The following is a 14672-nucleotide window of genomic DNA, read 5'->3' as shown; positions in this document are numbered from 1 at the left end:
TGCACCTTAAATGTTGTGTGAACGTGGTTGGGATGACGTAGAAATAGCTTCGAAGCACCTTAAATGTCATTTGAACGTGGTTGGGATGACGTAGAAATAGCTTCGATGCACCTTAAATGTTGTTTGAACGTGGTTGGGATGACGTAGAAATAGCTTCGAAGCACCTTAAATGTCATTTGAACGTGGTTGGGATGACGTAGAAATAGCTTCGATGCACCTTAAATGTTGTTTGAACGTGGTTGGGATGACGTAGAATTAGCTTCGAAGCACCTTCAACGTTGTTTGAACGTGGTTGGGATGACGTAGAAATAGCTTCGAAGCACCTTCAACGTTGTCTGAACGTGGTTGGGATGACGTAGAAATAGCTTCGATGCACCTTAAATGTTGTTTGAACGTGGTTGGGATGACGTAGAATTAGCTTCGAAGCACCTTCAACGTTGTTTGAACGTGGTTGGGATTACGTAGAAATAGCTTCGAAGCACCTTAAATGTCGTTTGAACGTGGTTGGGATGACGTAGAAATAGCTTCGAAGCATCTTAAATATCGTTTGAACGTCAGAAAAGGACAGAAAAGAAAAGTAACGTTCGGTGTACGAGTAACAAAACAAAAATATAACTGACGAATTGATCGCTGCGTTTTTGCGCTCCTCCCCTTTCTGTTCCCAAGCCATTTTCTAACCCTAACAATTTTTCGATACGAATCCCAGGGCACGGCTGATCTTAGTTGCTTTATCGGTGACCACCCTGACATGAAAATTCCATGACAGGTGGTCCTCGACTTGTACCGGATGTGGGTACTCTGCTGCTCACCATTACCAGGTCCGTCTTGTGCAGCGCCAGGGACAGCTGGTGTTGTTGCACCCACCGCTGCACTGCAAGAACGGACTGGGTGGCCAGTAACGAAGCCTCCCGTGGAGTACGGCCGCGGACGGTCAGGACAAGGTCATCTGCAAACCCAACGAGCTCCACCCCGGGAGGCAGCCGCGACTTGACACCGTCGTACATTACGTTCCAAAGGGTCGGACCGAGGATGGACTCTTGTGGAACGCCAGCTGCGCTGGAAGTAGTCCCCGATTATCGTACGCAGCTGCCCGGGGACTCCCCTCTCACTCAACAACAGCTTCTCAATCCTGGGAGATCATGAACTTCACTATCAACTCGGTGTATCATAACTGATAAATACTCCAGAGCGTGGTTGGAACGTGGCTGATTTTATTTCAAAGATAAGCTTAGAGTATAATACATTATAAGCTTACACCTATACACTTTACACCGTTTTCGAGCCCAAGTAAGCATCGTTCAACTGCTTCTGTATCACCATTCAACCGCTCGCTAGGCGATTTCGAGCAAATCGTCCTAAAAAACCGTCCTACGTGACACAAACATCGAGCAGTTTTGTATGGTGGGTAGGACGAAGTAGGACGATTGCTCGAAAAACGTCCTACATTTGTTTCATCCCCATGAACAGAAAGTCGAGCGGCCAGGCAGAATGGCTCCTAACGACTTTCACCTTAACTTCGCGAAAACTTAAAGGATTGCAACTAGCGGACTTAAAAGACCTCAAATGAAACGCGACACGCGAGTTGATCTTACTCCTGGCACCTCCAGGTCAAAATTGCGAACCTTTATTCAACAGTTGATTGTTCTTATATACTAAAGCCATCCCTGTTGTCCCTTCAGCTCTCCGCCCCCTCCCCCTGGTCATCATCGCACCTGAGCCTCCACTTTGCCGCCTCGTCATCCGCTTTCCAGAATGGAAACATTCCTCGGTTTCCGCGATGTTTCTGTGATGTTTTGTCATCAGCTGTGCTTGGGTTGAACAACATCTTAACTTCCGCGATCAACAATTCTTCTTCCGTTGTACTCAAAACGTAATCAGGTCAACTCGTAACCAGGCCGAACTCGTTGTCATTGTTATGCGATCCTACCGATCGGTGCTTGCGTGTCGTAGGTGCGACGCTGCATTCTGCTGACAATGCGGGTTCCTCCGACCCTGGCTGTGTTCTGCTGACGCGATGTTTGTGCTTTCGCCGCGCGCGTTCGCGATGTGTCATACACAGCGTAGCAGTTGCGGAGTTCTTTCTGCTGACGTCGATGCTTGTTGGCGATCTTGGCTGGCGGTTGTTGGCTTGAGGTGGGAGACGGTTGGGGCTAGCTGTTGGACAAGCTGGGTCGCTTCATTCCCCCACACTTTTTCGAGCTCAAGGATCTATCTAGAAGAGAAAGATCTGAGCTAGCTGCACGGCGGTGCCTAGCGACAGGGTGGGAGACTGCATGCCCAGACTGTGGGTCGCTGCATCATCTCTTAAAGTAAACAATTTTGGCAGAATCGGTATTGCGAAGACCCAAAGATTCGATCCCTACACAGATACCAAAGAATCGAGTCCCAACTATACGGATTTTCCGAAAAAAAAATTGATTCTATTGGGTTTTGAATCAGATTTGCTTTGTTTTGGACTTGATTTGATTCGATTCTGGATTTGATCCTAATTTATTTGAATTTGATGTGAGTCGAATTAGTCTCGTTACACGTCGGTCTAGAGACAATGTGATTGATTTCAGTTAACTCTGTTTCTTGGATTAGGATACGGATTTGCGGATTCGGTTTACCCACCACTACTTTTTTAGATTGTTTTTATTTTTCCCCTGTCGAACAAAGTTTCTCCAACAAAGCTGTGTTTCAAGTATTCTCTTCAAAAAAATGTTTGTTTTGCGGTGTGTTTTGGTACTGCGTCGGGGAAGAGTAATTTCGCTACTAAAAATCACTACTTAACTAAGACAATACATAGGATAACGCGCCCGAATTCGTCGTTAAAACGTACCATTAGAACGCGCCATTGTTTTTCTTTTTCTTCTTCTGGCCGAGCAAAGCTCATTAGGCACTTTCGATTAGCAACTGTCAAGTACGGTACAATCAGTCAAAATCCACCAAATGTGCGACATTCGTTTCGAAAAAACACGCAAAACATGTAACAACGTTGTATCATAAGTATTCAGCCCGTCATATTTGTGTCGTTCAGATATAAACGGTAGAAACTATCAATATCAGTGTCCAAAAACAAGCATAATTATCTTAAAAGTTCTAAACTCTTCTAGAAGTACCGGCTTTCCTTTGTTACCACGTTTTTGTCAGCGTTTCTATGCGTATCGCACAATATTCAAACAAAATGCCGCCTAAGCAATTCAGTAAACCACCACATTTTGCAAATGGCCTATCAAAATTGAAACAATCATTCAAAGCCAAAGTAAAGACCTCGAAGGTACAAGAAAGCGATAACACTAAAACCTCCCCTGCTATAGCGCTGAAGAAAAACGCCAATAACGAACATGTGGATAAAGGCAAGAGTAATTTGAACAATTTCAAAGAATTGACATACCAAAAACCCAACCACTTCTGTCGTAGCAAAGAAAAGGAAGAACCCTCCCGATAGCAAAACTACAAATGGTACCACTAATGGAAAACAAAAGGGGGCGAACTCGGAGTCCATGGTTCCCTCAAAGAAGCTTCGAACAACCAATGCGGAATCTGAGTCGAACGGAAGAAATGTATACAACCGAAGAAGAATCCGAGGTGGAAGAAACATCTGAAGATAGCGATGAGGAGGAAGAGGAGGACAATGATAAAGAAGAACCGATGCCGATTGATGCCTTGATAGAACACTACGGGAAAATGCGTGATGTTAAGAAAAAACAACACCTCAAGGCAACAGCAGAAAAGAAATCACCTACGGCTGGAAAAATGCTTCTATTTTTTCAGTTCGGCAGGATGGATTGAGGAGGACAATGACCCAGGTCTGCAGTACGAATCTCTTGCAGAACGTAGGTTCTTTCCAGGGTTTGTCTTTTACAAAGAATACGTTGTTTGCCGTAGCGCTTTTATTCACACACTGAGAGAGTTAATTCCGGGCGCGCTCGCCTTTATGCAATATGTCGCAATGACAGCCAACGTCTACTTATCCCATATAGCAAACTGCTAGTGTCAACACCTCTAATAGAGATGGTCGCCATTGAAAGGTAATGTGACTATCAATGGAAAAGATTACGCAACCAGTGCGATCAAAAAGCATAATACTTACGGTAATGAGCAGCAGGGTTATGATGAAAACACGGATGAGTTCTCCGGTTCTGATGGCTTGAACGACGAATTTGATATCGACTAGGTAAAATGGCCCGGTTACACGGGCCCGTGTAGAGTCTATTGGGGGTTCAATAATTTAAATATAATAAATTGCAAATTTTGGAAATCTTTGCTAGGTTGGTACCACGACTATTGTTTCGTTGTGCTCATGGCTAGCCGTGTCGAGAATTCAGTACTGCTACAGTAAATATGATGGATGTAACCATATCTCCTTCATTAGACACGCAACATACATGATGTAGTAAGTTTTATCGGCTGACCACCGATCTATAATATACCGAAAACTCTCTTCGGAGAGAAGCCTTGTCCCACTTGGGGATGTCGTTCCATATAAAAAAATATCTTTAAAAAATATCAGTAATGCCCTCTGAAATTATATTTTGTTGGCCTATCAGGCGGACTTGCTACCTAGGGATAGAAATTTTACCGTAACCAACAAAACTATTGATGTTTGCATGTTTATCAGTTTTTGTATGCGCTACACGATCAACTACTGCCCTGTTCTAACTTCAAAGTGACTGAAATATATCGTGTGTGAGAGAGTTATTCAGAAATGTTGAAAGAAAACTACGAAGGATTCGATGTTAAGTTGCAACATCCAACATCCAACAAAATCTCTCCAGAGCTTCAAAATATTGAATCTTTGAGCTAGATTGACACTTCTCAAAAACCTTCTGAATCGGAAAAGGGAACGATTTAGCCACTTGTCATTCGAACATTTGCTTCTGCTTCTGTCGCACTTTACGGATTCGTAGCACTGTTTGTGGTCGGAACAGTTTCTGATTAAAGCTTCAATTTTTCGCCATAATTGACAGGAAACTTAAATCCTGTCTGCTAAAGTTGGTTGGAACGAAATACATCGAGCTGATACACTCTGGGATAAAGAAGGTAGTTTCATCAAACGCGATCGCTTTATTGCAGGGGTCGGCAAAGACCGGCCCGCGGGCCAAATCCGGCAAACACACTGATTTTATCCGGCCCGTGAGGAAATGTTAGTGTTTCATACAAAAACTCACCTATATTGGGTTTGTTCGTTGTCAAGATGTCAGGTTTGTTGTTCCCAAATATGGAAATTTTTAAATTAAAACAGTCTCATGAGTCTCGTAAAAATTTGAATGCAAAAACTCGTTTACTTATAAGACTCACAATATTGAAAACTTGTGGTAAGATATTTTGAAATAATTTGAGTAGCAAATGAATTTCAATTACAACTAAAAAAATTAGTTAACAGCACAACTTATCAAAATTAATTGGTTAATATATAAAAATTCAACGAAGAGAAGTATGGAAAAGTGTTAGAAAGTTTGATGTTAAAAATTCTTTTATTAGTTTATCTAACACCACTTTTTAAAGTAACTTCACTATTTAAAAAGAAACTCTATTCAAAAGAGTTAAGTTTGAATATATTAGATCATCATTTAAGGTATCTGGCCCGCGAATTCGGTATCTTTTTTATCATCTGGCCCTCTTTAGGGCCCATCAATGCTTGATGAACTTATCAAAAGAAAGTTGATAGTCTTCTTGAAGTTTTATTAAAAATCATTGTAATCAGTCCAGTGTTGCAATGCATACATTGTTCGAGGATGTTGGGAAAATAGAAGTAAGTTTCATTGGAACATTACTTAAAGGCTGTTATTAACATTGTACATAGCAGATAGAAAGTTTTTGTCATTACACTGTCCATGTTTGAAATACTGCCTAAATGTATTCGCGTGGGATAAAAGCGTTTCTCAGAACGTTGCATTCATTCAGAGATTATATTGTGAAGATGAGAAGACCTACGGGTTTTAGGTTTTTAAACTCTGGGCGAATGGATAGTAACATATGCTTTTTTTGACATATTGACATATTGACCTGTGGAAAAAAATCTATGTCTATTATATTGCCCATGGAAGTTAGGGGTATCATGTTGGGATTGTGTTTTGCCCCTGCAGTAAACATGTTGAATGTAGGTTTTTTGCTTATTTTACATGTGTATATCACATTCAATTGATCAGCTTGCATTTTGAAAGATATGATTTCAAATATGGTTGTAGCTCTGGGCAAATGAATACAGTTTTTAATAACCGTGGCTGGTGTCGTGTTATTGCTGTTCTTTAAGTCATGAATTGAAGAGGTGAAAGAGGCCACCCGGCTCAAAGCCTCAATAATACATATATACTACTACTACCTGAAGTCATGAAATGTTCGCTTCCATCTACTTATTCCATTAAGGTGTATTGATAATAATAGTAAAATAAAAATATCGGAGTAGCGTTTAGCATGTTTTCTTTAAACGAATAGGTTTTGCATGTGTCCCTTTTTCAAGTAGGAACTTCATCCGTAACCATGATTTTCTTTTGCGAATCTTTCCATTCAAAAGTATGCGCGAATGGATACGTACATTTGTTATTCTTTACAAATTAGAGTCGCTATCAATTGCTGTACCAGTCAGTGTGTAGCTCAGGCGCGCAGTACTGATTTACATATGCACACTCTGTCATACCGCAAGCGGCATGCCTTCGAAACTTTACGCTACGGTACATCGAGAGAGCATCAAGTAGTGCTTGCAAACCATTATCTAAGAGCGTCGCATTGTACTCATCTTCCTATTAGTGCGAAGCGCAAGTTGCACACCTCTGGTCTGCATTCGCTCACTCTTTCATATCGTGAGCGGCATTGCACTGAGAGAGCACAGCGATGCAATGCAGTGAAGTGAGCATGGAGGCTGCGAGAACTGCAGAATCCGTATCTCTGATTTACACTACCGCGCTCTTTCTCACCGGCACGTGTTCCCCTGCGCATGCTGCCTCATTCTTGCGGCAGTCGTTCCGGCCTTAGCGTTACGCGTTAGTTTCCACGGAAGAATGTTTATATATAGATGATAGTGAAATGTGGACCGATGCGTCGGAAAATTCGGAGGATTCGGAAGAATCGGAGGATAGTGGCCTAACGTACCTGCGCCAACCGTACGACAGCGATAGCTACGACGAGGATTATGATCCGTCGGATTCAGACCTGTTGGATTCCGACTACGAAGAGGACGGCCCGGAGGATGTATACATACCGCGAGGGATGGCACACATCTACGATATCGACGACGATACCGTCTCGTTTGGCGAAGGCATGTCGCAAATAATTGAAATTCCGAACAACGACGATGTGGAGTGGGCCAAAAAATCAGCCAACACTGATCCATCGTCGGACACGGACATATCGCCATTAGTTCCGATTTACGACGTGCACGGCGAATTCATAGACAGCCCGGAGAAACTGCCAAAGGAAACTCCTGAACAGCAGGAGGCTATGGAATCTCCTGAACAGCAGGAGGCTATGGAATCTCCTGAATAGGAGGTCATGGAAACTCCAGAACAGGAGGCTATGGAAACTCCTGAACAGGAGGCTAAGGAAACGGTTCCGATCGAAGCGGACGTGAAAACCAACGGCAAGCAGAAGGAGAATGAGGATGACTCGTCATCATACACCGACGAGGAAGTTGAGAGAGAGGTGGGAGAGGATGTGAAGGATTGTGCAGACCCGGATGTGGATGAGCCAGAGCATACTAAATTTTATCGCTTCTACAATGCCATTGACAAGCGGATGACGCTCGCGGTTTTGAAGAATCACATTTACTTCTACGGATACTTGGCCGTGCAGGCACTGTTCGGTCAGGTAGAAATAATGGGCTACCGGTTGGAAACGGCCGAGGCAAGAACGGTCACTGCCGCGCGTGGCTACAATGCGGTCAGTCTCATTACATTGCCATCGCCGGAATCGTTAAATAAGGCCGCGTTCAAGAATGTCCTGCAGAAGTTAAGACCCCATTTCATCGATATCGACATGGACGGCAACATTCGATCCATCGGAATCGGTGCTCGTGTTGCTGCAAGCAGAGCCGGACGGAAGCACCTCGCTGCCTGTGATCTGTAACTACCTCGACGATTTCAATCTATTCCCGACCCCGATCTCGCTCGGCGTCCAATCGCCCTTCAGCCAAACGCAGCAGCTCTTGGAGGTGGAATTGCTGCCTCCCGACGTTACAAAGGTTCGCTCCGTTCCGCTCTTCCAGAAGAATTCGATCTGGGACAAGGTGCAGCTTCGCAAGTCCAGCCGATTGATGGTGATCGGAGGCAAAGATGCCGGCAAATCGACCCTCTGTCAGTTCCTAACCAACCGGCACATCCGAGAGTTCGGACGTATCGTGTTGCTCGACCTGGACATCGGGCAGCCGTTTGTTCACCTGCCGGAAACGCTCAATGTGAGTGTGCTGACGGATCCGATCCTTGGGGTGGGATACTTTGCAAAAGCTGAACCGCCTTCGCAATGCCTACTGTTCGGAAGCGTCAACGTTGTATCCTCCCCAGTGTTGTACATTAAAAATGTGCAACAATTGGTAGAGCACTGCGAGGCAAATGCCGAACTGAAGGACGTACCGTGGATCGTCAACACGATGGGATACACTACCGGATTCGGCGAAGAACTGATGGCGGCCCTCATCCATCTGGTGCAGCCCACGGAGCTGATACAGCTTCGAATTCCGCGCTCGGTGAAAGTGTCCAATAACTACGAACACGTGCATACGGACAAAGACGTTCAGGCTTACAAGTTAAACATTTTGTTCGACGAAATTGCTGCGCATCTGCGAAAGGGGTATCAGTTGCAGTACCGGTTTCGTAAAATCAGTGTTAAGTATGAGCGGCCTGCAGCTCCATTGACTAGCGTCAAACGTCGAACGCTGTCCGTCATGACCAAGGTGATTTTAATTTTGAACGATGAAACGGAATGGTTTACCGACGTTAAACCTGTCTGGTTCTAGACTTTTTTACCTTGAGATTCCTGGTGGTGCCTGGTACTAATATACATTCCTTTTTTCCAGTGCGTCTCTTGACGACATACAGGTCCTAGTAATGCGAGACGAGTGCATGGCGCCCGCGAAAGGAATTTTACCAAATACCCTCAACGCCATGATGGTATACCTCTGCGAACCGATGGTCAATGGTCAGCAGTATATTTGCCTCGGCGTAGGTGAGTTTCATTTGCCAGTGTTAAAGACTATCGTCTTTAACAGGCTCTACGTAAACCGAGAATAGAAATTATCCAGCTTTTCTTCAATTCGGCCGCCGAATGTTTCACTTCCGTGGCTTTCCTTGCGTCGGCCATTTCGATATCCAGCATCGCCAAATCCTGGATCATTCTCCTTCTTCTTTCCTCTATACCAGACAGGCTCGTCTCGCGTTCCGCTCTAGCATCGGCGGTCTCGTCTCTTGTCGTGGGAGTGCTAAACGTAGACCGTACGGTGTTTCGCTGCGGGGGCCCCGAACTCGCAGGAATCGCGTCACGCACCGTGACGCTCCCGGCGTTGCCCTCTTGTAGCGGTGTTGACGGCACGGTCGCATTTGATGGGCCCGGACTGGACGAAGCATCTTGGACGCCATCGCGTCCTGTCGTTGGACTCGTCGTGGGCGAAACTAATGAACCCCACGCCAACCTGCCTTGTACCGGAGTGCCTGATCCATTTTCACTTTCACTTTCGACGAAATATCGACGTACTAAATGCGGATTTAGTGGCACTAGAAAACAAACGTCGTTTTCTTTATCGGCGCGCGTTACTTTCGACTAACTTTCGCGCGCGGTCAAACCAAAAGGATTTTTTGGAATGTTAAAGACTATCGTCTTAAACGGGCTCTATGTAAACCGAGAATAGAAATTATCCAGCTTTTCTTGCCTTTGTGAACAGATCGTTTTTATTGTAACAACAATAGCCAAAAAATCGTCTGGCTTTCTCGCTTACGTTTTACCAAGAGATCGAAGGCGCATCCTTCGATCCTTTTTATATTTTCCAAAAACATCGCCGTCGCGGCGACGTTTATGTTCGGCTAGCTTCGTTGGACCGAAACGTTTCCAACAGCCAGTATTGTAATTCCAATATGCTCTTTATTTGCTCTGCTCTGTTGCACGGTTCTCTCTCGACTGCCGTCCCCCTGCTCATTTGGCGCACATCTCACTATGACAGTTCCTCTGCTGTCAATTCTGTGATGGGCCGGGTTGCCAGTTTAACCGAGGAGCCACACGTGAAGCTTTTTACACCGAACGAACGTTTTTTCGAGCGGCTGGAGCTTACCGTGTGTCAGCAATGCCTCTCGCTCTAATGATAGATTTCTCTTTCCTTCCTTCGGTTCACGTTCGGTGCTCAGAATTCGAGCGAACGTTCGCTAGCGCACAGAAAAAGTCGAGCGAATTTTTTGGGCATTCTTCCCCTTCCATGTACGGGTAAAAAAAACAGACCAACTGTTATAAATATGGTATACAGCGATTGCCGCAAAAAGCTCGGGCCAAAAAATTCGTTATACGCGTTCGTTCGCTTACGTGTGGCTCCTCGGTAAAAGGTTACCACAGTATCCTTTGGTCGTGCAGGTTCTTCGTTTTCCAGCTTCGATCCCTTCTTTAGGACTGATTTCATCCCTCCCCGTGTCTCACAGGACTTTTCACTGATATTCGCTGACATCGTGACACATTCTTTCGCTCGTCCCCTTGTTCCTTTTCTGTGTCAGACCTTCTTTTTACTGCTTTTGTGGCTTTCGATGATGCGTACTCGTGTGATGCTCTTCGTTTGGGCTAAACATTTAAATTTTAATTTAAAAAATTTCACCCAACGTAATGTGGGCCTTTCAGTTCGGGCACCTGCAATCGCCTCCACTCAACCGGTGTGTCTTAGTGAGGATATCTGTCTTCCGGTTTTCGCCTGATGTTTTGTTCGTCCCCGAAAAAATGAACTAGAACGCTCGGTTGTTTGTTCGTTCGTGTGTTTGTGCAGGATCGAAGGTGCGTGGATGACTAATCGGTTGAGTTTACTTCAGCGACGCACTCGTGTGGCCGAGGTGCGTAGCAAGTTTGCGAGGTTTGCAAAAATAGGCACACTATCATCATCATCATTCGCGACGTGAGACAATATCACATAGAGGAGGCAAAAAACGGGGCCGATTAAGGAAGGTATTACACGGATTACATAGGCGGTTGATTGACCCAGTGTAGCAGAAGCTAGCTAGGGGGTCCGCGACAGCCGAGCGGTAGCGCCGGTTAGAAAATCGGCCCATGAGCGCCGGGGCTCACCACCTCGACGGCGTGGGTTCGAATCCCAACCGAGACCGCACCCTCCCCTGTACGAGAGGGCTGACTATCCACGTACAACAGGGAAACAAGTCTCGTAAGCCCGTAACGGGCAGGCATGACCAAGAGGTCGTTACGCCAAGAAGAAGAAGAAGATGGTGATAAATTTACGTGTTTATTTTGCAGCTACAGTACTATTTCGTCATTTTATTGCTAGAATATCAATTATAAATTCACCATAGATCAGGGGTCGGCAAAGTCCGGCCCACCAACTGATTTTATTCTACCACTTTTTATGTAACTTGAGAACATCAACATCTTCCTTCTTCATGCGAAGAAAGTTAACACGTTGCGTACCAAGCGCAAAACGGTATAGTTTCCTGCGGGCCCAAAAAACGCAAATTCTGCTTTGCAATCGTTCGTACGATTGCGAATGCAATCGTTCGTACTGTGTGTGGGACCGATCCATCCTTTGGTTCGTTGGAGAGAAAGAGATAGAGTTATTGTCATCTCGTTCTTTCTAGCCGAAAGGTATCGAAGTACTATTTTTATTCCGACTGTTTTTTTACTTTGAAAAACACCTTCCAGAAATGAAGAAAACATGTTCGAACATGTTTTTGCCTGCAACTACTGACCAAGTAAAAAAAAATATTACAAAAACTAATACTTTCTGTGCGAAATGTCCGAATGCTCCACAAATGTGTAGAACTTGTTTCAATGAAAACCACACGGGATTGTTGTAAAAAAAAAAATCACATGAAATATATGAAATCTCTTTATAAAACATAATTTTGCTCTGCTTTGTTGAAAACTATTTTATTAACCCATGTAAAATTGCTATTTTTACCTAACGTGCACATTAGCTACTTCCACACTTGATGCGGTTCCGCTAAAGCAAACAGCGCACCCCATATTTGGGTGACGCGGGCCCCCAGGAAACATAGCCGTCACCCATATTTGGGTGACGCGGTACGCAACGTGTTAACCGTCACCCGTTCAACCGCCTACCCGGGTAGTTTTTGGAGTTTTGTTTTGTTCTAACTTTTGATTGGATTGACGTATCGGCATGAAATTTTTAGAATACCTAGAAAAATTCATTTTCGATCGTTTTGCTAAAGAAAAAAAATTTTCCAAGGAATTTAAATAATTTTTATTTGCGTTTTTCGGTTGATACCCTCCAAACGTTCAACCGGACTACCCGGGTAGTCCATACATTTTGTATGGGAGACTCCGTTTTGCTGTACTTAAGACTTAATAACTTTTTATCTAGATGTCGGATCGATTTGAAATTTTCAGTGAAGATACTTGAGGGTGTTTTCCAAAACATTGCGTAGTTTTTATAATTTTAAAAATTCATTAAGTATGTTAATTTGTGGTTCCAAAAAATTTCACCATTCACATCCACAACCATTTATCTGTGTAGTTCATATAATTTACATAGAAGTTTGCTTTTTCTGTATTTTAGTACTGATATATTTGCTCGTAGATACTTAACTACTTGAAATGTTTTGGAAAATTGCATAAAATATTGTAAAAATTAATAAACTCTCAGTCGCTTCATGCTATCTTCATGCTTCAACTGGGAACAAAGTTTTGTCCGTTATTTAATTCTTTTTTCGTCAGAAATGCTGTTCCTAGTAATTCTTCTATAAGTCTGTTCGGTTTTATCTATTCAAAGAATTGAGTTTTTCCATAACGCTCACTTTTACTTAACTTTTGTTGTACTTTGAATCACACACATAGTCGACTAGAAACGGATTAATAAACGTATTTGTGGCGCACATTTTCTGAACAAAATGATGTGTAGAATACTTGTGTTTAATATTAGACTAAGATTTTAATGCCTAAACGTAAGGCATAAATGTTTAAATTATCGGATTCGTGTTTTCGAATGAAACAATCCTACTTGAACATTTCTAAAACATGTTTAAGAAAATTTAATAAATTTCTGAAAATTTCAAGTAATTAAGATTCAATGATCAAAGATACGTATACTGAAATACATAAAATGCAAACTCTTATCTAAAATGTTGAAGCTACACAGGTTTCGGTCATAGATGTGAAGGGTGAAATTTTTTGGAACCTCAAATTAACATAATTAATGAATTTTTAAAATTATAAAAACTACACAACATTGTGGGAAACACTCTCAAGTATCTTCACTGAAAATTTCAAATCGATCCGACGTCTAGATAAAAAGTTATTAAGTCTTAAGTACAGCAAAACGGAGTCTCCCATACAAAATGTATGGACTACCCGGGTAGTCCGGTTGAACGTCTACGTATGTAGGTTTGGTTGAACGGGTGACGGTTAATTATAGTTTCATTTGCTTGCTCTGCTACAGTATTGTCCAGCAAACGGTTGCCATCTTCTTGCCTACGAACAATACGCCTGTTGCGTTGCCTGTTGCGTTGTTGCAAGTTTTGGGTACTTAACTCGATTACCCGCGATAGGGTAGTTAGCCACACTTCACTCATCAACAGATTATCCATCTTTTACTTTTTGTGTGAATTGAAACAAGATCTTGTTTGCTTTGAAGGAAGATTTTTGAGTTAACTGAAAAATCAAAAACAAAAACCTCTTTGCGCCGCAAAGTTTTTGAGTTTGCGGCTCGTGTAGCGTGGCTCACAGAATTGGTACCGCAAAACGCGGCTACACGAACCGCAAAGATTTCGACGTAAACTTATACGGTTTTTGAGTTTGCGGCTCGTGTAGCAGGCCGGTAATGTTCGTTTTGTCCGTCATTTAATCAGCAACATAAAAATAATGAATAAATGAATAAAGATTATGGTGTTATTATACCATATTTTTTTATCTACGAAAGGACTCGCTCCTGTGCTGGATCGGATGCGAAGATGTCATTCTCTTCTGGAGCTATCCCATCACTACACTGATTTGTCTTTAGACAGCAGGAATGCTGACTTCTACTATTGGTGAGCAAAAAACGTGTTTGCGAAGAAATAAACCATAAAAAAATATTTTTGATTGGATACTATTTATTTGTAAGTGCGTCCGGTTGTAAATATTAATCAATCGCACTAAAAATAGGCAGAACAATGTCAAAAAATTTCCGGAATAAAAATTTGACCAGATGTTAATCAAACCTTCCTACTGTGGAAGTAGTACTGTGTACTAAATGTAGTTAGGATTCGAGGGGAGTGAGAGATATTTGAACCATGGATGCCATAGGGGGTGAAGCAGGAAGACGGTGGGTGAAGAGTTGCTAGCGGTTGTGTGCAAGCAGCAGTTTGTTGGGTAGGGTGGGTAAAAGAGTCAGTGAAACGGGTGGAAATTGTGTGCAAGCACTCATTTTGTACCGCGGGGTAAGCTCGAGTTGTGCGGGATCTAGCCGGCTATCGGCAAATAATAGCCGGCAGCTACAACTCCCCGCGATAGCAGCGTCTTCGCGGGATATTTCAGTGGTGAGCGCGCGAGAACTCCAGGGCCTT

General features: G+C 43.3%; 1 protein-coding gene across 1 annotated transcript; it reads left to right on the top strand.

Moving 5' to 3' along the window:
• Positions 1-7473: 7473 nt before the first annotated feature.
• LOC131291490 (polynucleotide 5'-hydroxyl-kinase NOL9-like) lies at positions 7474-8932 on the top strand. The gene is made up of 2 exons (XM_058320708.1): positions 7474-7963; positions 8010-8932. The coding sequence occupies exons 1-2, from the start codon at positions 7474-7476 to the stop codon at positions 8930-8932; spliced, it is 1413 nt and encodes a 470-aa protein (XP_058176691.1).
• The last annotated feature ends 5740 nt before the right edge of the window (positions 8933-14672 follow it).

Source organism: Anopheles ziemanni, assembly GCF_943734765.1.
Source record: "Anopheles ziemanni chromosome X unlocalized genomic scaffold, idAnoZiCoDA_A2_x.2 X_unloc_1, whole genome shotgun sequence".
NCBI classification, from domain to species: domain Eukaryota; kingdom Metazoa; phylum Arthropoda; class Insecta; order Diptera; family Culicidae; genus Anopheles; species Anopheles ziemanni.
The sequence above is the reverse complement of the archived record's forward strand: the minus strand, read 5'-3'. Positions and strand labels throughout refer to the sequence as shown.